We start from the raw sequence: 26,230 nt of genomic DNA, 5'->3' as shown, positions 1-26,230 counted from the left end.
AATGGCTCCTGATGTTACCTCCAGTTCTAGAACTTTGGTCCCTTCGATACAAGTGAGAATGAAATTTGAGGGGAAGAAAAATTGGTTTTCATCTTAGGTGTGTGTGAGGGGAGGGAGAGGGGAGCGAAGGAAGGCTTTTCACGTCGGATGTGGTGCCTCAGTTAGGCTTTGATAGAAGGAGAGAACAAGATGGAACAGGAGAAGATTTGGAGAAGAAGAATTTATTCCAGGCGTGGGGGAGTGGTATGCCCTCAAGTAACTTGCCATCTGGTAGGATATTTCTTTGCTTCAGAGTTTCCTGATCAAAAACAAACCACATTTCTCTGCTTTGTCAGAGAACAATTGCAGGTGGGCCCCTCCACTCGCCCTGCATCTGCTTTGCTTTGAGTTGGGAGGTGCTCGTTCTGCTAGGAGAAAGTGGGATGTGTGATGTTTCCAACCTATGATGACTCTCCTCTTTGGAGCTACATCGTTCTGTGTTAGATTTTAGCCTCTTGGGGGCTTCGCCACTCTGGAAACATGGGCTTCCCATGCCTTGCTTTTGCCTCTGTAGCTGGATTGTAAACTCCTTGAAAGCAGGGAATCATGTTTTGTGATCCAGCCTAGCAGAGTTGACTGCCTTAGGCTTCTGACCCTGAACCAGGGCCCACCCATGGTGGGGAGAGATGTGGCTTGTTGCTGGATGGAAGTGTGAGGCTGGATGAAAGGCCTCTGGAAAAAATAACAGTCAAAGAATAAATGAATTTGAAATCTTTGGAAAGTAGAGGGGCATTATCAACAGTCAAGGATTAGTATTGTAAGACATTTCTTTTCCCATCAGATATCTTTTGTCCTTTCCCACTGGCAGCCCAAACTATTTCCCGAGGGACTGAGCACTGAATAGTTGGCTTCTTAAAAAAAGAACTGAGTCTCCAGGACCCAGGGGTGCATTTGGGTTTTTTTGGGCCCGCTGTGGCTGGAATTAGCTATTTATTTTGGCCGCCTTCTCATTAGGGTGTGCCTCTGCCTTATGCAGTGAGGAGTGGAGGTGGAGTGCATGGCTGTTTTCTCTAATTCAGATTCTGGATTTCATGGCCAGTGAATAAAGATGGAGAACTTTGGGGGAGGGGAAAGAATAGTTTTTACCTACCTGGTGGTAGGGACAGTTCTGGTGTCAGTAGGACCTGTGTATGTGTATGTTTAGGAGACACCTAGGTGGTTCAGTGGAGAGAACTCTGGGCCTGGAGTCAGAAAGACCTGATTCAAATGTGGCCTCATACATTTACTCGCTGTGTGACCCTGGGCAAGTCACTTAACTTCTGTTTGCCTTAATCCACCAGAGAAAGAAATGGTGAAAGCCAAGAAAACCCCATGGATTGTATGGTCTACAGGGTCACAAAGAATTGGACATGACAGAATTGACTGAACAACAGTAATAACCCCATGTTGTATTGGGTGTTACCTGGTTTTTTATTTGACCGCTCATTCAGGAAATCTTCATTGAGTGCCTACCTAGTCTTCAGTCGGGGTCAGGGTGCATGGTGATTATGAAAAAATATGGACCTCTGCCCTGAGGAAGTTGTAGGCTAGTCGAAGAGGCAAGACTTGCCTATGAAACAACTTGAAAGTAGTTTATTTTTTTTGTAAAGTCTTAAATCTGTTTCAAACGTGTGGGGTGCAGACTATAGAGAGCAGTAGGAATTCAGACTAGGGGGAGATATCTTTCACTGTTTTAGCCCCTTAAAGCTTTCCATTCACTTTCCTCACAACAACCTACAGTGGATAAAATACTGGATTCAGGAAGACTTAGGTTAAGTTCCCCCCTTGTATACACTTAATAGTTAATGTGTGACCTGGGGCATTTCATTTAACTTTTGCCTCAGTTTTTTCATCTATAAAATGGGAGGTTTGATTTGATGACCTCCAGAGTCCCTTCTAGCCCTAAATTGATGATCCTAAGAGCCTGTGGAAGTAGGTAATACAAATATGATTGTCCCTGCTTTACAGAAGGGGAAATGGAGGTTCAAACTGATCAGATTTCTTTTCTGGGGTCTCAGAGCTAGTGACAGTTTCTCAACCAGCAGTTCTTTCTACTGCTTTTGGGGGCCTCTGTCACAGAGCCAGCAGGGTACAGTGTTTTGAAATATTCCTTTGAGGAAGCATGCTCTGTTTGAGTGACAGCAATACACTCACCCCTCCTGTCACATTATTAGAGTCATGGCATGTTAGAGTTGCAGAGAATCCTAGCACCCTACTCAGTTGGAAGGAGAGTCCTGAGTCCAGCTCTTCCTGGCTCCAAAGCTGGGTCTTCTAGCTCCTCCACTAGCTGCCTCTGGTCCAGGGCTTCTTAACTTTTTCTGTTGTTTAATGGATCCTTGTAGCACCCATGCATTAAATAATACATAGGATTACAAAAGAAACCAATTATATTGAAATGCATTTATCAAAATATTCCAGAAACAAGCCCATGCACTTGAGGTTAAGAAATCCTACTCTAGCAGTTTTCAGAGGAAGAAATTAAAGCTATCTGTAGTCATATGAAAAAATGCTGTAAATCACTCTTGATTAGAGAGATGCAAATCAAAACAACTCTGAGATACTGCATCACACCTATCAGATTGCCTAACATGACAAAACAGGAAGATGATAAATGTTGGAGAAGATGTGGGAGAGTTGGAACACTAATTCATTGCTGGTGAAGCTGTGAGCTGATCCAACTATCTGGAGAGCAGTTTGGAACTATGCCCATAGGGCTACAAAAATGTGCATACCCTTTGACCCAGCAATAGCGCTTCTAGGACTATATCCCCAAAAGATCATAAAAATGGGAAAGAGTCCCACATGTACAAAAATATTTATAGCAGCACTCTTTGTGGTGGCCAAAATCTGGAAATCAAGGGGACGCCCATCAAATGGGGAATGGCTGAATAAATTGTGATGTGTGAATGTAATGGAATGCTGTTGTGCTATAAGAAATGATGAACAGGAAGAATTCAGAGAGACCTGGAAAGACTTATACGAACTGATGCTCAGTGAAAGGAGCAGAAGCAGGAGAACTTTGTACACAGCAACAACCATGGTGCGTGAGGAATTTTCTGGTAGACTTAGTACTTCATTGCAATGCAAGGACTTAAAAAATTTGCAATGGTCTCTTAAGGCAAAATGACTTCCACATCCAGAGAAAGAACTATAGAATTTGATCACAGAATGAAGCAGATCATTTTCTTTTGTATTATATTTTGTTTTGTGATAAGATTTCTCCCATTCTTTTTAATTCTTCTGTGCAACATAACTAAGGTGAAAATGTATTTAATAGGAATGTATGTGTAGAACCTATATAAAACTGTATGCTATCTCAGTGAGGAAGTAGGGCGGGAGGGGGCAAGAGGGAGGCGGGAGGGGGCAAGAGGGAGGAGGGAGGAGACAAGAGAGAGGAGGGAGGGGGAAAAATTTTACGATATACGGAAGTGATTGTAGAACGCTGAAAACAAATAAAATAATAAAAAAAAAAGAAATCCTGTTGTAGTCCAGTCCCTATGCCAGAGAGGAGACATGCTTTTCTGAGTCACAGAGTGTCATGCCTCTATACATACATACATATTACACATGTGTGTATGTGTGCGTGTATATGGTATATGTGTGTGTATGTATATTTTAAGTTGACTCAATTGGAAAAATTGGAAAAAATTCAAAAGACAGGAAGGGGAAGGGCATTGAATAAGAGCAGAGCAGAATTTAGTCATGTCCTGCCTGAAGTTATGGAATTCTTGAACTTGTAGGCTTAGGAGGAGCTCAGTCTGAAACTCGAGTGGTGTTTTTCTCTCTGATTTAGAAATACATGTTTAATCAAGCAGGCAAGCCATTTTCCTTCCCTGGGATGCCTTCTCTTCTGCTCATCCCCCAAACATGCCCATCCTTTCCTCCAGCCAGGCTCAGAATTTGCAGCCTCCACACTAGCTGACTGGTCACTTCTTGGCGTTTCTGCATTCGTGGTGGGGATTCTTCCCCGGCTCTAGGTCCCAAGTGTGGGACCTTATCTATAAAATGAGGAGAGAGGCAGCTGGTGGAGGAGCTAGAAGAGCCAGCTTTGGAGCCAAGAGGAGCCGGGCTCAGGACCTCCCTTGGACAAATGATAGCTTGGCCAAGTCCCTTCTCTTCAATCCTCCAGATGACTTTAAGACCCCAAATTGACAGGAAGTTTCCACATTGGGAGTTAGTCCTAACTGACCAGCACAGTGGCCCCTGTTGTTGGAGGTGAGACAGGCTTCGATAAGTAGGGCAGGACTCCTGAGCCCCCAGTCTAATCCAGCAGTACCATGCAAAGGAGCATACCAAGCACTGAGAATTCAAAGACAGAGCAGAAAACCCGACCAGGAGGGGAGGTGGGATAACATGTAAGCAGAGAAACATGTTTGTTCATTCAGAGAAGAGAGAGCATGAAGGAATCGTAGAACTGAGCCTTAAAGGAGGCTAAGGGCGTTCTGAGAGTCAGAGGTGAGGAAGGGGTGTGTTCTAGACGGGAATGGCCGAGGCAAGCCTAGTTCAAGAAACAGCCAGCTGTCAGTGTACATGAAGGGGGTCAACGGTCGGCTAGGAGCTGGGAGAAGTGGTCAGAATGTGGATCCTGGAGGGCTCTAAATGCCCCATCAGGGAATCTTTGTTTGATCCTAGAGGTGCGAGAGCCACAGAAGTTGCTTCAACAGGGTAGCAGCAGACTTGTGCTCTGTGAAGATACATTTTGTCAGCTATGTGGTGAATGGATGGAGATGCGGGGGTGGGGGTGGGGGGTGGTTTGTGGTGCCTTCCATATGCCCAGGCACTGTGCTTTGCAAACGCTGTCTTATTTGAGCCTCACAACCCTGCAAGATAGGTGCTTTTTTAACCCCATTTTATAGCTGAGGCAGAGGTTACGTGACTTGTCCAGGGCCACATGGCCAGTCTGAGGCAGAATTTGAACTTGGGTCTTCCTGACTCCAGGTCTAGCACTCAAACCACTATGTCCCTCAGGGCTGAATTGACAAAGACTACAAAGTCTTTTAAAAACTTATGAAAGTCTTGTAAAAACTGGATGGCTTGCTGTTCCTTGAGTTTAGCATGCCTCTGGTCATTCCCTCCTGCATAGAACACATCCCTTCCTTACCTCTCTGACTCTCAGAACCCCGAGCCTACTTTAAGGATCGGTTCATAAGCTGTCTCTAGGCAGACTTCCACAACTCCCTTCCTGTTTGAAGAGGGGCCGAGGATTTGAACTAGGGTAGTCACATTATAAGAACAGAAACGGGGCTGGATGCAAAGATGTTTGAAGGCTTTGTAAGCGATTAGGGGAGAGGGAAGAATCACCTCACTTTTTCTGTTTTCATCCCAGGGCTTAGCCATGCTTGTCATATACCAGATGTTTTTTCATTCATTCATTCATTCATTTATTCATTCATCGACCTTGGCTTTGGCTCTGACAAGGTGGACTTTCTTCATTCCCCAATTAGCCCATAGCAGTAGGAAATGACCTCCTTCCTGTATGTTTTTATGTTTCTCTTCTTGAGTTTCAGACCTTAACAGTACAGCACGGGCCTTGGGTGGCAGGTCAAAGGGGGCTGTTTTGGATGGTCCCCTAGGTCCCTTCCCTGCTCTAACATGCTGTGACTAAATGCCCACAGAGCAGTCCAGGCTCTCCGGAGGCCAGATTCTCCAAGTCTTCTGTGACTCTGCATTCAGAGCTTGAGGTCTCCTGGGTGGGGCTTCTTGGAAAAGAGGCCATCTGTGCAAGATGATTCATTTTTTGAAAGGGGAAAAATAAAGGAAAGAAATTATAAGTGCCCCAGGTTTCAGTCTCAGACTGTGCCACGGTCAGCAAGGCCCCAAATAGAAAGTGCCAAGTTAATTAAAAAGCCTGGATAGGAAGCCTCTGGAGGAAAACAGGCTGATTCTTGCTGACTAGGCCCCTTTTACTCTTGGGAAACATGGCAGTGCCTAGCATTTCCGGGCAGCCCTCCTGCCTGAGGCAGTCTTAAAAGTCACAGAAGGCATAGGACAAGGCTTAGGGCTTGGGAGTCACTGGAGCCCTAACCTGCAACGTGTAGGAAACTGCTGTGAAAGGGACCTAGGAGGGAGAATCTGGATCACTCTTCTCTGGGCCTTAGTTTCCTCATCTGGAAGAAAAAAGGTTGGGCTAGAAGTTCTGTAAGATTTCTTACAGCTTGTTATTGCTTGAAATTCTGTCAGTGATCCTTTGGGTTAAGCATCTTGGATGACAACCTCCTCCCTTTAAATACAGAATCTCTCTGGGAGGGTAGGCTTGGGTGAAGGCGGGTAATGTATTCAGACTATTAACTCCTCAGTACAAATTAGTTTATCTGATTATTTCTCCCCAGTATGCTAAAGTACTTAAGAGACACTGGGGTGGGAGGTGGCCAGCAGTTTCAGGAAAGCCAAGGCCCAGGATGCCAAACCTTGCCATCTTCAGAATTCTGTCATGCTCTTGCTTGGTACTGACCTCTTAGGCAGCGCTCATGTCTTAGGAGTGAACCAGAAGACTGTCCTTGGCTTGTCAAAAATCCCATAGCAGAGGGAGTCGGTAGTAAAGGTCTTCTGTATACCATAAATAGGTTGCCTGTTTCAAACCCAAACCAAAACAAACCCCAGGAGAGCCAAGTTCTTGCTGGGTTTGGGCAGGGCCCCCCTCTAGCCATCTGTGGTTTCATTTCCTGCCATCTCCTACCCTCTAGAGTCAGGTTTCTGAAGCAGCTCTGCATCCCAGCCCAGAGGGTGGGGCTGCATTTCTGTGGCTTTCTCCAGGAGGAGAGGGGGAAGGAAGGCCAACAGCAAGGAAGGGAGCCAGTATCCCCTCTCCTTCCTTCTCTCTTTTGATGTGGATAGAAAGCGGTGCCCACCTTCTTTGTGATTTCTGTCTCTTCCCCTCTCCCTACATTAGACTTTTTTTCTTTCCTATTTTTAAAACCCTGGTAATGACTTATTTGGCAGGAGGATTGTGGATATTTATTGACTTGAGGAGTTGGATTTTTCTGCGAGGGTTTAGTCTTCAGAGATTTTGAATCAGAAGGACCTTCTGAGGCCTGGTCCAACTTGAGTATTTACAGAAAGATCCCTTCTGCTACAAGAATCTTTAGCAAGTGGTCATTCACCTTTAACGTTGAAGACCTAGTAAATAAGAGTCTTTTTTTATTAAGTTTTTTTTCCAATTTACAGTTATATTTTCCCTCCCTCCCCTTTTCCTCCTCCATTTAAAAAAGAAAGAAAAAAGAAAAGCCCTTATAACAGACACATATAATCAAACACAATAAATTCCCACGATGGCCACGTCCAAAAAATGTTTCATTCTGTTTTCTGGGTAGTCCTCTATCAGGATGTGAGTAGCATGTTTTGTTATAAGTTCTCTGGTATCATGGTTTGTTAAAATTTTCAGAGTTCTTATGTCTTTAATACATTTTTTTGTTTTTACACTGCTGCTGCTATCATAGAAGTTGTTCTTCTGGTTTTGCTCATCCCATTCTATATCAGTTCACACAAGTCTTCCAGATTTTGCTGAATCCATCTCTTTGATCGTTTACTATATTACGTTAAAATTCCTTTACATTCATGTGCTGTAATTTGTTCGGCCATTTTCCCAGTTAATGGGTATCCCTTTACTTTTCAGTTCTTTTCTGCTGTAGAAAGCTGTTATATTTTTGTACATGTGGATCCTTTTCCTTGATCTCTTTGGGATGTAGGCCTGTTAGTTGTAACACTGGGTCAAAGGGTAAGCACAGTGTAGTCACATCTTGGTAAGTGTTCCAGATTGCTTTCTAGAGTGACTGGACCAGTTCACAACTCCACCACCTGTGAACTGAGGGTCTCTCTGGGTGCTAATCCACTTTTGGATTACTCCAAATGTGAGAAAGTTTTTCTTTACGTGGAGTCAAAGTCTGTCTCTAACATCTACCCTTTTACCTTTGCTGTGAAGCAGGGGGAGTGAGTCCTGCATGAATAGCCCTTCAAATGTTTGAGGATGCCTATCATGTTCCTGCCCCTCCTTAAATCTTTCCTTCTCCTTCTCCACAAACATTCTTTGGCTGCATGTTCTTCTTATCCTTCCCCATCTTGGTTGTCTGTCAGGATAATTTCTAACTTATCAATAACCTTCCTCAAATGTGGTGCCCAGAACTGAGTGTGTGGTCTAGGCAAAGTACAGCAGGTCATTTAGCCTTCCTAGTTCTGGATATTATGCATCTCATAGAGCCCCACATGACACAAGGGTCTTTTTTGGCTGCTATTGTATTTTTAGAGTTGGAAGGGAGCTTAGTTCAGTTTTGTAGATGAGGAAACTGAGGCTTTGATAAATTTCAAAAACTTGCCCAAGGCCCAGTGGGTAGTAAATACCAGAGTCTGGCTTCCAATCCAGGTCTTCTGTCTACAGATCTAGCCCACTTTTCACTGGGTCACTTTGCTATATCATATTGTTGGGTAATTGATCTAATAGTCTACTAAATTCCACAAATCTTTTTCAGTTCATCTGCTGTCTATTCATGGCTCCTCTGTTTTGTACTTTTAAAATCAGACTTTTGAACTCAGGTGTAGGATAATGCATTTATTTATCCCTGTTAAATTTTGCCCAGTTAGATTCGGTCTAATGCTTTACTCTGCTAAGATCTGAACTGTACTGTCTCTGTGTATTAGCTCTCCCTCCCAGCTTTGGATCATCTATAAATTTGATGAGTAGGCCACATCATCTCTGTCTTTTTTCAATCATTGATAAAGACGTTACATGATAGAGTTCCAAGGACAGACCCCAGGGTGCTCCTCTAGAAACTCCCTTCCAAGTAGACATTGGACCAGTGATGACTGACTACTCTTTGAGTTGAGTCATTCAGTCCTTTGGGACTTGCTCTTCCTGCCATCTGTCCCCTCCCTGTCAAAGGTACCTCAGCCTTTGCACTCGAGCCCACATTAGCGAATGGAGGAAATGACCAGCTCTGCCTCGCTCCAACTCCAGTCCGAGAATTCAAAGCTAATACCATGGCCCTTTCTGTTCAGCACTTTATTTTCCTCAAAGCTCTTTGATATGTGATCTTCTTGACCTTTTAAGGGAAGTGGGGCAGTCATTATTAGTTGACAGATGAGAAAACAGAGGTTCAGCAGACTTAGTCACAGACTACCTGAGCTGTGACTAGAACCCAGGCCTAGTGACTCCCAGTCCAGAGGCCAGCTAGGTGGCAAAGTGAGGAAAGCACAAGTCTTGGAGTCTGAATCTTGCCGCAGACACTTTGTGAACCTGGGAAAATCATTTAACTGCAGTCAGCCTTAGTTTCCTCATCTGTAAAATGGGGATTTATAATAGCACTGGGGTGGTTGTACAGTTCAACTGTAACATTTTGAATACATGTAATGTACTTTGGAAACCTTAAAGGACTATATGAATTGCTGTTATTGGTTATCTTTCGGCTGCCTAGCCAGAGGCATCACAGAATTACTATTTGTGTTGCAGTGGACCTCAGTGGTCACCTAATTCAACCTCTGCACAAAAGGAATCCCCACTCTTTTGTCCCCAGCAAGTGACCATCCTATCTCTGCTTGAAGACCTCCCAAAAGAGGGAGTCCTGCCATGGCTGGAAGCAGAGCATTCTACTTTGACAGAGCTTCAGTTCCACCCTTTGTTTTCCTGATCTGGCTCTCTGGGGCCTCATCAACATGACAGCCCCACAAATACTTGGGGGCAGTGATCATGTTTCCTTGGAGTCTTGTCTTCTTCTTAACTTTGGCATGAACCCCGGACTGTGACCATCCTTATTGCCCTGCTCTGGACAGAACACTGCTCTCTTGATGAAGATGGGTGAGGTGTTGGGTATTGGCTCTACTTAATAGTCCCAGAGATGGAAACCTTTTCTTTACAAAAGGACTTCCTGTAGGGTTCCCCTCACGGATTTAAAACAGGAATTTGTTTAACCATTGGTGCATATTTCCAAAATTGCACCTCCCTCCTCACCTATCCACTCAAGCCCTGGTCTTTAGTCCTCCATTGCCATTCCTTGGGGCTTAGCTTCTATGTTAATGGAACTGTGATTCATTTGAAAAGAGCACTTAGATTTTCATTTGGAGGGTTTGGGTTCAGACCCTGACTTGATCATTTGCTATTCATGTGACCTTGAGCAAATCATTCAACTTCTCTGGGACTCAGTCTTCATCTGTTTAAGAGGGGATTGAGCTCGATTGCCTCTGTGGCCCTTTTGAGCTCTTTATCCATTGTTCTTTGTTCCATTGACATATTTTCATTTGAAAAAAGAAAAGCTTATGTCTGGTATGCTGGTTAACACTGGGCTTTAAAAAAAAAACAGACACGTGACATTTTTCAGTTTAAATGGCAGTATTAATAATTTCTCCATCACATAAGTCTTGACATTAACAAAATAATAATTCAGGTCTTGGTTTGCTGATTTCTAATGCCCATACTGAAATTTTAACAGCTTGAACTGGTACAAGCTGGCTCCAGCACACCCTAGTTGTGGGGATATGTGTTTGAACTTACTCAAGTCCCAGTTCGATACCATGTGTTCGCTAATATTTTATGTCTTTGATTAAAAGTTGCTTCCCAGCTCAAACTTTTGGAAGTCTTTGGGGTGAGACACAGACTTTCAGCACTGACCCAGAGAACGAAGCTCTGAGTCTCCAGGCTTCTTTCCTCGCTATCACTTCTTTCTCGTACTGCTGTCATCTTGTCCTCAATCTTCTTCCAGGACATGCAGCAACCTGTTAGTTGTTCTTGCCTCAACTCTCTCCCAGTTCGTCTTCCACTCAACTTTCAAGGTGATCTCTCCCCATAGCACAGGTCTGACTATGGTACTACCCCTCTCAGTCAACCCCATGGTTCCCTATCACCTCCAGGTTCAATTGTCAAGTCGCTCTTGACCTAGCCTCCTGCTGCCTCTCCAGTCTTCTTCTACCTTACATTTGGCCACCTACTCTTCGATCCAGTGATGCCAGCCTCTTTGCTGGTCTATCTCCCTCCTCTAGGCATTTTCACTGGCTGTCTCCTATGCTTGCAATAACCTGCTCCTTATCTCTGCCTTCTGGCTTCCTTCAAGCCCCAGCCAAAACCCTGCTTCTACAGGAAGCCTTTCCTGAGTCCCCCCTAATTCCAGTGCCTTCCCTCTGCTGTCTATTCCTAATTTATTTTGGCTGTGTTATGTTTTTCCATGATAGTTTGCATGTTAGCTCCTCTGTTTGATGGTGAGCTCTTTGAGGCAGGGACTGCCTAGTGCTTTGTACAGTGCTTGGCACATAGTAGGTGCTTAATAAATATTTATTGTCCAGCTGACTGATTCTCTGCTGTCCTCAGATCTAATGTTGCCAATGGCAGAGTTGTACCTGTTTTCAATAATAAGCCCATCCCAGGCCCCCACAACCAGTACCTTAGAGATTAAGATGAAATGTCGAGTGAAATGAGTGCTGAGGGCTGGCTCAGCAGCTGGGTGTGAGTAACTTCGCTCCTTCTCCTCTTCTTACAGGCCTATCCCTGGAACGCTTGCCTAACTCCATTGCGTGCCGAGCTCGACTCTCTGAGAGGGAAGAAGAAGCCATCTCTTGTTTTGAAAGGGCATCCTGGATTGGTCAGGTGTTTCTGCAAGAGCTGGAAAAGGTGAGATGGCAGTTGAGTACCATCTTCTCCTCTGTCCCTCTTTGGCTCCCCTGGACTGGCAAGGTTGCCATTGTAGGGTGGAATGGGTAGGGGAAGTGTCTTAGATCCACTTCACTTGTGGGCACTAAAAAATCAAATGTGTGTTAAGTGTCCCTAGGACGTTCAATGCCTGTGCTTGGATTGCATTGTAGACTCTAGACTAGGTTTCCTTATTTTCCCAGGAGTATATAGGAATAGAAATAGGATAATTTCCAGGGTGTATTGGGGAGGAGGTGAAGCTCAGTTAGGGCACCTTCTTGGAGAAGAAGATATCCTTGAACTTAGAAGATTTAAAGCCAGTGAGGAAGCCTGAGACATAACAATAGTCCATCAGTGCCTCCTATGTGTCAGGTATGGTACTGGGTCAAGTACAAAGAATAAAACAACTGCTGCTCACAGATAACCAGCATTTACAAGACCCCTTCTGGTTTGTCAAGAGCTAACTAGGCACTGCAGGCATTATCTGAAGCTCAGAGATTGTTGAGTGTTTAGACCATAGTTCCACAGGTATTAAGTGTGGGAATTGGACGTTGAACCTCTGACTTTGTCCTCTCTGCTATCTACTATGTATTATCCCTTAGGAGTGAAGCTGATGAAGCAGCCTTCTTCCTCTTCTCTCCCCTGTCTTCCTCTGCTTCTGCCCTGCAAGGGGAGGCCTCTGTTGGGGCTTCGGTTGACTCTCAGCCAAAGACCCTTATGCTTGCCCAAATACTGGAGGGGAAGGGGAAATGATTTGGTGAAAGTGACAGTTGAGACCTTTTTCCTTGCCATGTGGGAAGCTAATTTGAGAAGGCTGACTATGGTTTTGTTGATTTTTTTTGGCACAGTTAGAAGTTTGCAAATTTGATATGTGTGGAAATGCATGTTATGTGTTTTTTGTGGTTGGTCGTCTCAGCTGTATCTGACTCTTCGGGACCCCATTTGGGTTTTTTTCACAAAGATACTGAAGTGGTTTGCTGTTTCCTTCTCCAACATGTTTTACAAGTGAGAAAACTGAGGCAAACAGGGTTAAAGGGCTTGCCCAGGATCACACAACTAGTGTCTGAGGTCAAATTTGAATTCAGGTCTTTTTGACTCCAGGCCCTTTGCTCTGTCCACTGTACCACAAAGCTGCCTGTGTTATGTATGTGTGGGAAATGCTTAAAGAGAGACAGATAAAGGAGGGAGATGGAGAGATAGAGAGAGGAGCTCATGGGAGGGAGAGATGGAGACAGAGAAGAGAGAGCAAGGTGCAATTGAGAGAGCGGGAATTCTGCCTTTCCCCTGGAAGCCCAGGAAACCAATGCTTAGAAAGTGATTAAAAGTAATCATCTTCAATGATCTAGCTAAATTATAGGGCCACTGTTAACCCTCATGCTGAAGCAGAGAGCCTTTCCTTCAGTGCCCTGGGATCAGCTCTTGCTGTCCTCAAAGCTGTCCAGTACAGTAAAGTGAAAGGGCACCCTGTGCACAGTCTAGAACAGGGGTCCTTGGTCTTTTTAAAAAATATTTTGGTAACTATATCTCAGCATAATTGGTTTCCTTGGTAATCCTATGTATTGGATTTTATGCAGGAGACAATATTATTCTGAGAAGGATTCTATAGGGCAGCAGCGTCAGACAGATACCCCCCCCCCAAAAAAAAATTAAAATGTAATTGGGAAATACCAAAATAAACAAAACCACAGTAGAATACAGATGGAGTGAATATGAGGGTTTCTGAGTCAGCGTGCGGTACAATTTAGGGACTCCTGTTTCTATTTGACTTTGCCATCCCTGCTGTGGGCTTCTTCAGACACTGAAATGATCTGTGAGAGCAAAAAGTTAAGAACCCTTATTCTAGAATGAAGTTTGTCTCTTCCAAGAACGACCAACCATCTTATCACAAGGTGGCGGGGGGGCGGATTTAAAATGTTTTTTAAAAAATTAAAGTAAAATTGGATTTCTTTGGTTTTGAGGATTTCCCACAGGCTCCTTGACTCCATGAAGGGCAGAGGCTGAGGGCCGGCGGCCTGCCCATGTGCTCGGGATTGGCTTCTCCTAGAAGCCCGGAGGAGTCACCCAGTAGTCTAGCTTTGTTCTCTTCCTCCTCTACTTCTTCTAGACCACAAATAACATCCATCCCAGGAGCCTGAAAAGCAGCAGTCCAGCCGTGCCTGAGTTTGAGCTGACATACTTCCTGGAAGCAGCCCTCCAGAGCGCCTATGTGGCCAAGTTACGGAAGGGGTAGGTAGTCGGCCGCCCCCTGGGCAGCCGTGGGCTGGGCCTGGAGCTTCCTGGTGGAGCTACCTTGAACTTTTTCAAACGTGATGCTCCTTATTAAAGATAGTTTGTCTCCTTTCTCATCTCTTACTCTTTGTTGTTTGTCTGTCTATCTTCTCCTCTTCTCCTCGCCTTCTCTCCGTGTACTGTGCTAAGCGGTAGGGAAACAAAATACAAAGGAAGGAAGGAAATAAGCATTTTATTAAGTGTCTACTATGTACAGATGCTGTGCTAAATATTCACCAGTGTTATTTCATTTGATCCTTAGAACAACCCTGTGGAGTATGTGCTGTTATTATCCCTGTTTTACAGATGAAGAAACTGAGGCAGACAGAGGTTAGAGCAATGGGCCTGAAGTCAAGGAGACTCCAATTCAAATCTGGCCTCTGATGCTTACTAGTTGTGTGACTCTGGGCAGGTATCTGAGGCCAGATTTGAATTTGTGTCTTCTTGACTCTAGGCCCATTGCTGTATCCCCTGTACCATTTAGCTGCTTCTAAGTAACATTCATTTTAAGAATGGAAAAATTGCTCTCTCAAGGAACTTACCTTCTAAACGGGGAGAGCTCAACATTTATCAATACATATAGCATAAATAGAACTAGAATGAATTACAAAGTAGTGTTAACTATAAGGTAGTTTAGGAGGGGAGGGTACTCTCAGTGGGGGGTCAGGAAAGGCTTCATGTAAGGGAAGGATTCTTAAACTGGTGTCATAGAACTCAGGGGACCATAGATAGATGGTGGGTGGGGTGGGGTAGAGTGTCCATGAATTTGACTTTTTAAAAAATTTTGAAATAACTTCAATATAATTGATTTCTTTTGTAGTCCTATGTATTTTATTTTATGCATTTAAAACCCCAACCTAGAAGAAGTTCATAGTCTTCACCAACCTATGAAAAAGGGGGTCCATGATATACTCAAAAGTTAGTGCTTAAATTGAGAGATTCTCTGAGGTAGAGGAGGTAAAGAGGGGAGTGCCTTCTAGGCATGGGGATGGTCATTGCAAAAGCATGAAGCTGAGAGATGGAGGAGTACTATGTGTATGGAGCAGAGAAAGGGCAAGTTTCACTTGGTCACAAAGTGCTGGAAAGGATAGTAATGTACAATTAGACAGGAAAGATGGTTTGGGGCCAGGCTTTCAAACCTAAACAGAGAGGCAGTAGGGAGCCCCTAGAATGGATTGAGTTGGGGAGGCTGGGTAGGCAACATGGTAAAGCCACTGTGCTAAGGGAAATCACATTGGTAGCAATGTGTAGGGTGAGCTGGTATGGGGTGAGACATAAGGCAGGAAGGTCAATTAGGAGACAATTTCAGTAGTCCAGGCATGAAGTAATGAGGGCTTGAAGAAGATGGCAGCTACATCATTGGAGAGAAGGGGTCAAGTTAAAGAGATTTGGAGGTAGAAATGGCAAGAAGTGGTAACGGATTGGATTCATGTTTTGAGGAAATATGAGGAGTTGAAGAGAATGCCAAGGTTATGAATCTGGGAGACTGGAAGAAATTGTTATGGAGGTAAGGGTGAGGTTATGAGGGGTGAGGAGAAGAAATGAATTCTGGACCTGCAGGACCTACCCCACAAGCTGGAAGTAATAAGGTAGAAGGTGCAAAGAGGCCTGTTTCAGCTTGATGTCAGCAGGGGCAAAAACTTCCTGAGATCTGTCTAAAAGAGGAGCAGGGTATTTGGAGACATGACGGGTTCTCCTTGGAGGTCTTCAGAGGTTGGATGTAACCGTGGGCATTCCTTTCAGGAAGGGGTTGGACTAGCTAGCCAGTGGGATTCCTTTCCAGCTCTTTAATGATCAAATTAAGAAAGACTAGTTGTTTTGCTTTGTTTGCCCTGGAGAGCAGAATTAGGGGCACTGGGTAAATGATGCAGAGGCCAGTCTCTTTGAGCTCAGTACAAAGAGGAATGCCAGTCAGAACTGCAGAGATGTGGACGAAGCAGCTGGGGCTGGGGTGGGGGTGGGGAGGACTCTGAGGGTCTACTAGATCCCTCTGAAATGGCTTGGAATTGTAGAGATTCTCTACTTCCCCCATGAAGGCTCAGCTTAATGAAGGATGTGCCACTCTAAACACAGGGCCTGGTGAGGGGCTGAAAGGCAGTGTTGGAGTTCTGGCTGTGACTTCTTAGCTGTATGACCTCGAACACATTTCTCCACCTCTCTGAGGCTGTTTCCTTCATAAACTGGGGTTAATGTGCAGACTACTTTTCCCAAAAGGTTGCCATGTTGTGATCAAATAAGTAATTTGTAGAACTCTGTGCAAATGTAGGGTTTTAAAAATAATTCAAATAGCAAACACACAGAGCTGGAAGGGCCCTTGGGGCTGGTTAGTTCAGGGATTTGAACCAGGGAGTCTAGGGTGAGGGAGAAGAAGGAGAATACATCTTTATTTAATTTAATTTATTTCTTTTGTAATCCTATATATTTAATGCTTTTAAAAACATTATCCTTGGAAGCCATCTACCAGTTTCACCAAACTATCAGAGGGATGCATGACACCAACAGTTCAGAATCCCTGATCTAGTTCAGCCTTCCCATTTTAAAGATGAGAAAGTTTGGGCCCAGAGAAGTGGAGAGAGACTTGCTTAGAGTCTTCGAGGGAGTAAGTGGCAGACCTGCAGCAAGTCCTCACTGCACAATAGCCCTCTTGCTATTCTTAAGCTGGAGTCTGTCATTTTAGGCGTTTGAGGGTGGGGGGAGGGATTCTAGAAAAATCTTGATTTCTTTTGTTAGCTTGAGAGCTGTTGACCTCCTTTTTTCTCTCTCACTGCCTCCTCTCACAGGATTTTTAATACTTGGAGGTCAGGTGATTGCTGGGCTTTTCCAGGTGTGATAAGCATGCGTTGGTGGTTATCTCATGTATAGCACTCATTTTGCTACAAGGACTGGGGTTAAATCCACTTTTCTCCTACTGGACATTTGAATAATAAATGACACATGGTTGGGGGAGAAGGGTTTTCCCCAGCCACAGCAGACTCCTGATTTCTAGCCTCCAAAACCAGTCAGAATGCCTGTGAGCAGCACAAGACCTGACCTTAGGGAAGTGGGAAGGTACTGTTCTCTGAACTGTAAACTAAAGCCAAGAAAGGTTGTAGGGATGTTAGTGATGTAAGAAGAGGTGTGTGGTACTATGGCAAAAGTGAGGCTCTGGAGAACCTGGGTTCAAATCCTGCCTCCGTCCCTTTTAATGATTTGATTGATATTGGGCAAGTCAGTAATGGAATGATGTTGGGCAACTGTTGCTGTAAAATGAAGAGCTTTTACAAGATGACTTTTGAAGGCCCTTCTGGCTCTAAATCTGGGATCAAATCTAGGATCTAGGGGAAAATGCTTTCCAGGCCTGAGGCCTGGCTTCATGTAGCCCACTGAGTGGTTGCTAGTCTCATTTGACTGGAATTTAGCCTTTGTGAAGGAAGCTCCTCTGATCAGTCAACAAACACTTCTGAAGTACATGTGCATGCTGGCCACTGTGGCAAGCCTTTTGGAGACAAAGAAACCCACTGGTTACTGAAAAGATATTGGTAAGGGAAAGGAGGTGGTGGAGGTGGGGGCAGGATTGATGCTTAATAGGAGTTTGAAGATGAAAGATTTGATGTCTGTTGGCAGAGAGGTTAGAGCTGGATAACTAAACTTGAGAATTTCCAGCACAGAGATGATCTTTGAAGTCATGGGAGCTGATGAAATCACCAAGCAAAAGCCTATAACAAGAAAAGGAGAGCAGTCAGGATAGATCCCCATGGGACAACAGTAGTTAGAGAGCATGATCTGCATGCAGATCCAGCAAAGGAAACAAGAAATGAGCAGGTCATGTAGGTAGGAGGAAAACCAGGGGAGTGGTGTCCCAAAAACCTAAAGAGAAGAAAGTATTAAGAGGAAAGAGTGACCATCAGTCAAAGGCTGCAGAGAGGTCATGCCAGAAATGGGGATTGAGAAAAGGCCATTGGATTTGACAGCCAAGATCATCAGTAACTTTGGGTTGGTTGATGAAGTTGGAAGCCAGATTGTAGAGTTGAGAGTTAGAAGAAAGCCAGTGGAGTCCTCTTTCGTAGGCGGCCTTCTCAAAGACTTTGGCCTCAAAGGGGAGGAGAGCTAGGGGGCAGTGACTGTGGGGACTGATTGCTAGCTCTGGCTCTCTGGAAAGGGCCTTGTGGCTGTTTTTCACTTTCCTGCCTGCTCAGGTACCACTCCTGGTCCTCCTGGTCCTTTCCCCGCCCCTTCTCCCTTGTCTCAGGATGATGTGGAAGCAGCGAGCAGAAGTGGGGGGGGGGTGGGGGTGGAGGAGAAGACAAGGGGAGGTGAGGGCAGTGTCCTGGGGAGAGGAGCGTTTATTGCACTTGAATGCTGTTTTGGCCACCTGCTCCAGTATCTCAGCCCTTTTCATGTGCCAACCTTCCCTTTCAGAGGCACAGGTGTCCAGGATGGCTGGTTCCTCTTTTTTATGCTTGAGGCATTAACTGCTGGATTGCCTACTTCTCTCCAGCTGGTGGGTTTACACTTTGCACTTTGTCCCCCATTATTCTGGGGTGAAGTGCTCCCAGTTTGTCAGTGAGAAGAGGTGTTGGCCTCCAAGGTCTGTGAGCACTAGCACGTAATGCAGCTGGGTGAGTTCTGACTGTCGCTGTGGTTCTGTGGCTTTAGCAATGTCCTGCCCTCTCTCTGGGCCTCACTTTCCTCTTCTGAAAAAGCAGGATTGGACCAGCTGATCTTTACCATCTCTTCCAGCTCTAAGGTCTGCTTCTGTGAATGAGAGTGATGAGATATCTCTTCCCTCCCTCTCAGGGGGTTGTGAGGATCAAAAGAGAAATGCTGTTTCATTTTGGAGGCTTGTTCACCACATAAATGGAAGGTTTTATCATCAGTAACAATTGCACATACTTCGCACCTTGAAGATTTTTCAGGCACTTGACCTGCCTTTTCCATCAGTAGTACAAATATTCTCTCTGTGTTTCACAGAATGAGACTAAGATCCAGAGGTTGAGTGACTTATCCAGGGACATAAGACTCCCATGTATCAGAGCTGGGACTTGAACCAGGTCTTCTGGTTGTCCTCCATCCAGCAGCTCTGTCACTTTGCGTTGTGCTTTTCTGTATCCTGGGCCTCTTGGGCAGTCTGAAACCTGGGCGCCACTTCTCAGAAGAATGTGTTACACATTTAAAACAAAGTCCATGGAATTTTTTTTTTAATGTACATTGAAGTAGTTAACATATGAAAAAAAAGTTCATGAACCCCAGGTTAGGCTCTTGTAACCTGGGGATGATTCCTCTAATTTACTGTGCTCTTGGGGAGGCTGCTCATGTTCCGTGTTCATCTTCATGTTCTATTGAGCCAGGAGGCAAAGTGTTCATGTTCCAGTGCTCTGAGCATTGTAGTTATGGGTGACATGAGTGACGGTTCATTCTGTAGGAAATAGCCTCAATTTTCTCAGTTATTCTTCTTAATTGGAGATTTGGGGACCTTTGAGCTGGGATAATAGCAGTTTTTCTAGAATAAAGAGGTATGGAAATAAATCATCCTTTATCTTCAAAGCTCCCTGAGTAATTTCTCCTCCTGAAACCTTTGTTCAAAGACTGTGAGACACCACTCCCAGGAACGCAAGGAGATTACTCAGCCCCCTTGGAAAACTGGTCTGTTCACTTCCTGTGACTATGGCCTGGTCCCCACTGTTCCTTGGGCTTGGGAACCTGTGGCGGGAGCTCCATTTGATCATCTAGGCTTTAAAAAAACAAAAACAAAACACATAACTCTTCCATTCCTTCATTCACGTGCAATGTCAGTGCTTCATAGTGGAATCCTCTGGCTCCAAGTTAATATGCAAGTTCTCTCAGCTCAGCAGCCATTTCCTGTTTGCTGTGTTCCCAGGCCTGTGCTCTAGGCATGTAGGGCAGGGATGCAAGAGGAGAGCACATGGTGCCAGGCCTTGACCAGCTCATAGTCTAACTGGGGAAGAGATAAGAGAGACACATGAACAGAACTGGAGAATGTGTGAGTGTGCACTGGCAACTCCTGAACTGGTGATAGTCGAGTCCCACGATTTTACAGCATCACAGAGAATCAGTGCTTAGAGTAGCCAGCCGGGAACGGGGAGAGAAGGTCCTGGGACAGAGAAGAAACAAGAGCCCCAAATTGTTTCTGATATGACCTGGAGCTGATAGAAGTGTGACTTAAGTCGCACCTTTCTATCTTTCCCTGTACAGCCCTTTGCTTTCTCCTGGGTAATAAGGAAGTTTGTCGGGGCTGAGATCTTTGAAAGAGGGTAATTCCTGCTCTGTCGGAAGCGATAGTTTTCCTGTGAGTGCATCTGGGGTGTGTCCTGGGGGGTTCTCCTGATTGTCCTTCCAGACAGGGAAGCTCTGGAGCCTGAAAGGGCCCAGGGATTCGGCACCGTTTTTGTGTTGTGGACCCCTTTGGCAATAGGCTGGTGTAAAGTCGATTGACCCCTTCTCAGAGAAATGCTTTTAAATAATGGGAGAAAATGCTGAAGTTCAGTTTGAAGTTATGAAAATAAAGGGGTCGTTTTTTATTCCTGTCCAAGTTCATGGCCCTTGTTGAAATCTCCATCAGTCCCGGGTTAAGAGTCCCTTATCTCGCTGGTCCCTTCGATTTTAGAGATTCCATGGTTGTGTTCCCCTAGCTTCCCACCTGTTGGGTTAGGAACCATACCTAAACAAACCCCATTCCCATAACTAATCCTTAGTAGCCCTGTCCTCCAGAAGTTGAACCTCTAGTCCATACCATCCTAAACATGCCCACAGTCTTCCCATTTCTACATAGCAGGCTGACTTTCAGTTCTAAAATAAACTCTTACATGTCAAGGAAGCCCCTGTGTCTGATAGGCCAGGGTTTGGGGAGCAGTCTAAGGATGACAGGACCCTACCTGGATCCATTATTGGGGTCTCTCAGAGTGCTGCGGGTCTCCACATTGGGCCCTGAGCTTCGAGGTCAGAGGGAGGTTTCACCTCCTGGTCAGTGACCTCAAAAGTGGAAATGCTAGGGGAGGCGCAAATGGCTGAGGGTATCCCTGAGAGCCTAGACTTGACTAAGGACTGGCCTATTGGATCCTTACACTGGACTGCCACGAGGGGGCAGCCGTGGTACTCCAGCATCTCCTCCAGCCTGCTGGGTGGGAGAGCATCTTTCAGAAAATAAATGCTTTGGGGGAGATGTGGGAGGGCTGAGCCTTGGGAATGGCAGGTGGGGACAGGGCAGAGTTCTGTTTTGCTGGGAGGAAGAAGGAAGATTGGTGGTGTTTTGCACTGCACTGCAAAAAGTGGGTGCATGGGTGTTGGAGGGGCAGGCCAGGTGTCTGGGGTTGCAAATGGGCGTTCCCTTGGCAGCAATGGGCAGCTTCCTCCTCCTAGGCCTTGGTTGCCTTGGGCAGATCCTCTCCCCTTCCCCCAGTCTCTTGGAGAACGTGGCCAGACTTTCTTTCTTCTCAGGGAGAGTGGGTGGCCACCTTTTCTGGCTTTCCTTTCCTCTCTTCTCCCCCTCTCCCTCATCTGTCATTTTAGAATTTCCAGGCCCTTCTCCCTCCAAGTTCCGCAGCGCTATCTGCAGTCTTAGGGCTGTGGTGCCAACAACAACTGACATTTAGACAGCGTTTTCAGGTTTGCAAAAGAATTTACACATGCCTCACCAGGCACCCTTTGAGGTGCGCAGTGGAAGGAAGAGTATTCTCATTTTACTGCTGAGGAAACTGAGGCTTAGACAGCTTATGTGACTGACTTGCCCTTGGCCACAGAACTTGTTAGAAGTGTCTGAGACAGGATTTGAAGCTGGGCCTTTCTCCCAGCCCAGCAGCCTGTCCACTAGGCGATGCTGCCTCTTTGTGGGTTTTGTGGTTTTTACATTTTTTTTCCAGTTAAAAATTTGTGTTCATACATTTTCTTATTACATCACCTTCATTTTTGAGTATATTGCTTTCTCTCCTTTCCCTATCAAGCATTTTCTTACCTCCTGAGAGGCATTGTAGCTTAGTGGATAGAAAGCTGGCTTTGGATCTAAAAAGTCCTGTGTTCAAGTCTTACCTGTGATGCATACTCTCTTTGGGACCCTGGGCAAGAGATTTAACCTTTGTGCTTTAGGCAGCTAAGATAGGCATTCTTGGCCATTTTTGGCAGCAGTCTGGTGAAACCTGTGGAACCCCTTCTTTCTCAGAATAATGTTTTTTAAATGCCTAAAATACATGGAATCACAAAGGAAACCAATTTTATTGAAACGAAACCAAATTCATGGTTAAGAACCATAGTTAAAAACCTGTGCTATAAGTTGGGAAGAGATTGCTGACCAGTGTTGGTAGAGGGAGTTTCTGCATCTGGGAATTCCCCAAATGAATAAAATGACAGGTCAGGGCTTCATCCCTATCCCTTTACCTTCATTTCTGAACATATCTCTTACTCTCTCAACCTCTGAACCAAGCCAACCTTTGTTAAACAAAAATAAAAAATAAAAAGAGAGAGAAAGAGAGAGAACGAGGGGGAAAAGGAGTTCTCTGGAAGTAATGTGTTTACTTTCAAAGGTAATTCCCAGTGGTTAGAAGCTCTCTCTTTCTAGTCCCATCAGTGTTTGTTTCTACTGTTGCCAGTCTCCACCAACATGTGATTAAATGTAAGAAATGCCCTGCATCACAGGTGTCAGGAGGAAGGAAAGCCTAAGGGATGGGATGTCATGGAAAAGAGAAGAGCTCTTAATGGAGGGCTGGTGGAAATTTCTGTCTGATGATGAGGCTCTCCAGAAAACACCAGTGAGTCCTGGATTCATCGGCTGTGCCAGATAGCCATTGCTGGCAAGGGCCAAGAAGAGGAGCGAACAGGTTACACCAAGGATTCTGGAGAAGAGACACACAGTATGGCAACTACTGGCTTGGTCATGGTGGCCTCTACTTACAATCACTAAATCACCAAATCTTTGTAGGACTTCTGTGTGCTTGCTTTGTTCAGGATACAGAAGAAGCATTAAGGCAGTTACTGCCCAGTGAGTACAATTGGAAAGAATGTCAGCAAAACTGCATCATCCCTTATCTAGGTGGCTCCTCTTCTTAGCTCCTATTTTGTCTTCTCACAGTTCATCAACAATATCTATTGAGCATCCACTCTGAGTTAAATGGCTTCCTTCCTCGTTATAACTGTTGTTACCTTCCCTGGGCAAAGACAAAGAAAAGATACTCCTTCACTTTCCATAGTGTCATGACCCTGACCTCTCCTTCCTGGGGAACTGGGGTTGGTGTCCTGTGGAAAGGTGCACGAGGCAGAAAAAATGAAGTTTGAAAGTTTGAGCTTGATCTAACCACAGCCCCAAAACACACACCACACCATCTGCCAATTACCTGCCCAAGTAGGGTTCTTGCAATGAGTCCAGGTGTATGGATCTCTTCCTTGAAGCTCTTACTACTTTATTCTTTCACCTGATTTTTAAGCTTAGGGAAGTTCTTTCTCTTCTTCCCTCAGCCCCATTGCATATTGACATTTCATTCTATTAGCTTAGTGCCTAAGTGGAAGCCATCTTATATAATCTGTTTTTTAATATCAAATCAGTAAATAATATTCTTCACCATACTCCAAGCCCTGTGTAAGTCCCATCATGATAGCCAGTGTTTATATAGCACCATATAGTTAACAAAGCCCTGTGTGTATGTTCTCATTTGATTCTCACAAGAGCCCTTTGAAAGAATTGCTAGACACTATCATCCCTATTTTATAGATGGGGAAATTGAGAATTAGAGAGTTAAGTAACTTGCTCCTAGTCATAAAGACAGTATTGGAGGTGGGATTTGAACCCAGATATCTCGCGACTCCCAAGGCTAGCTCTCTTTTCACTGGACTAGGAAGCCTTTGGCATCACCATCGTTTCTTCTTTTTCTTCCCAAATTGGCTCTGAGCCCTTGTGGATGGCTATGTGTCTTCTGTCTTGTACCTAGCCGGTTGGGCCCTGAGGATGCTTTGAAAAAGAGTTTTTAGTTGGAGTCCCAAGGAAGGCAAGAAACATTTTTTAAGTGCTTCCTGTGTGCCAGGCACTGTTATGGGAATACAGACATAAGCAGTAAGAGACAGTATCTGCCTTCAGGGAACTTATATTCTGAGGAAGGAAAACAACATACAAGAAAAGGAGCAGGAAAGGTGGAGGAAGGAGGGAGGTGCCTGTGTCGGGGCATAGTTTTGAAGCCTGGAATTCCTGAACAGGACTGAGAAGGAAATGAAGCCTGTCTTGGGCCACTCCCCAGTGGGAGGCCCCAGGAGCAGCACACTGATGATAAAATCAGTATGTCCCCTTGAGAAAGCTGCAGGGCTGAAAGGAGGCCTCTGGCAGGAAGTTGCAGGAAGAAACAGCAGCAGAAGCATGAGTGTGAAGACTGTAAGTCATTTCAGAATGGCAGGGGAGGGAAAACATTTCTCTGAAGTTGGAAGATCTCTTCTCTCTTTTTCAGAAGACCTTTCTGGCCCAGAACTAAAACCAGAAACCGTCCCCTTAACGAGTAGCTTGGTCCCTGGTCTGCCACTAATTTGATGTTTAATGTTGGGCCAGTTGTTTCACTTTCTAGGGCCCCACCTTCCCCCATCTGTAGGATAGAGATGATAATGTCTCTTCTACCTAATTCCTGAGTATCGTGAAGATTCAGTGAAATAATAAAGAGGAAGGGTCTCCCAGAAAGGGGATCTGTATGGCTTTAAAAGGGCTCTTCTGTGGGCCAAAGAGGCCTCTCAAACTTAGGCCTTGGAATTTTGGGGGAGGTGGGGAGAACCATCACATCTTTCCCCTCCCCCCCAAAAAAACCAAACCTTCACAGCAGCATCCTTGGGCTAAGATGCCTCTCAGCTTCTTCATGTGTTTCTGATACAGTGCTTAATTGAGTTCCTTTTGGAGAATTGTGAGGGATGGGCAGCTCTGCTCAGAAAGGTCAGAGAGAGAACACAAATCTTTTGAAGCTAGGCCAGCCAAAAATAGCTCCGACGAGCCTTGGTTGTACCTGACGTTGGCAGCTCTGGACTCCGTAGGATTGCTATAACCAAGCTTTCTCAAGCTCTGAGGAAAGCTTGGGAAAACCCCAACTGATTCACCCTGGGAGGTGGGTGTTTAGGGGAATGAGGGAGTGAAGGAGCAAACAAGAATTTGTTAAGTGTTTAGATCCTAAACCCACAGCAAACAAGAGGATTTGTTCTGTGAAGTTAGGATTCAAAGGGCTGCACTTGAGGACCTAGAGGGCCACATATGGCCTTGAGGCTGTAGGTTCCCCACTTCTGATTTAGGATATTTGCCATTCCATTTCCCAGAGGCCAACTGAGGCACAGAGAGAAGCAGTGGTCCACAAAAATTCACTGATCATTTCAGTGGTAGAACTGGAGTCTTCTACCACCTTACCCCTAGGCCTTTCCTCTCTAGCCTTTGTACTGACTTTTTTAAAAAATTTAATTCAACATGCATTTACCAAAGCCCTGATAGCTTGCTTCTTAAGGGCAGTGTGGTGCCAAGGTAAATAGAACTGTGGGCATGGACTCTGGAAGGCCTGCAGCCACAGAGACTTCCTACCTGTGTGACTTAACCTCCATTTGCCTCAGTTTTCTCAACTACAGAATGAGGATGATAGCACCTACCTGCTAGGATTGTTGCGTGGATCAAATGAAATAATGATTGTGAGGTGTTTAGCACAGGGCCTCAGTAGTAGACACTATTTAAATACTTATTCCTTTCCATTCCCTACTGTACTGTGTACAAAGCACTCTATTACACCTCAGGTAGACAGAGACGGAAACTCAGGTGCCTCTCGTTTTAAGCAATTCAGCATCTAGGTTTACACGAATTCATTAGAGGTAATTTACTTTCCAGAAGGCTCTGCTTTAGGCTTCCCGCACTCAAAAAGTAGAATTCAGTTTTCACTCAACTTTTCAAGAATCGTTCTGCTGCACAGAAGTGGGGTTCACCTATATGCACAAGAGGCCCTGTCAGGGGGCTTGGAGGGCAGTGCTTTGGGTCACAATGGATTCTCCACCCTAGGGAGAAGCCCTTAGATCTCCAGGTTTCTTTGTTCTTAATGATCTGTCTGAGAGCAGAAGGTTGGATAACCCACAAGTAATTTCTGTTTCGTTATAGAATGTATATGCTTGCACACACTTTTCTGGCTTGGCTTTCCTCTTCATAGCCTCATTGGGCAGGGGAAAAGATAGATGGGGAGAGTTCAGTAAGAAAATGGTTGTGAGAATTTTATCGGGCAGGAGTTCTTAACTTCTTGGGGTCATGAATCACACTAGCAGTCTGAAACCTGTGGACCTCATTTGGAAGAATGTTTTTTAAAAGTATAACACTCAATACACGGGCTTTAAAAGGAGGCCAATTATATTTAGATATGATAT

General features: G+C 45.0%; 1 protein-coding gene across 4 annotated transcripts in view; it reads left to right on the top strand.

Annotated features, from left to right (window-relative positions):
- Nucleotides 1–26,230, top strand: part of TTC7A (tetratricopeptide repeat domain 7A) — a 201,173-nt gene that overhangs the window by 37,008 nt on the left and 137,935 nt on the right. For all 4 annotated transcript variants that reach the window (XM_072635672.1, XM_072635674.1, XM_072635671.1 and 1 more), the window contains exons 4-5: nt 11,475–11,605; nt 13,728–13,849. In XM_072635672.1, coding sequence (XP_072491773.1) covers nt 11,475–11,605; nt 13,728–13,849 — 253 coding nt within the window. The remainder of the gene's footprint in view (nt 1–11,474; nt 11,606–13,727; nt 13,850–26,230) is intronic.

This window comes from Notamacropus eugenii, chromosome 1 (assembly GCF_028372415.1).
Source record: "Notamacropus eugenii isolate mMacEug1 chromosome 1, mMacEug1.pri_v2, whole genome shotgun sequence".
Classification (NCBI taxonomy): Eukaryota; Metazoa; Chordata; class Mammalia; order Diprotodontia; family Macropodidae; genus Notamacropus; species Notamacropus eugenii.
Note: the sequence above shows the minus strand (reverse complement) of the source record. Positions and strands in the feature narration are given on the sequence as shown.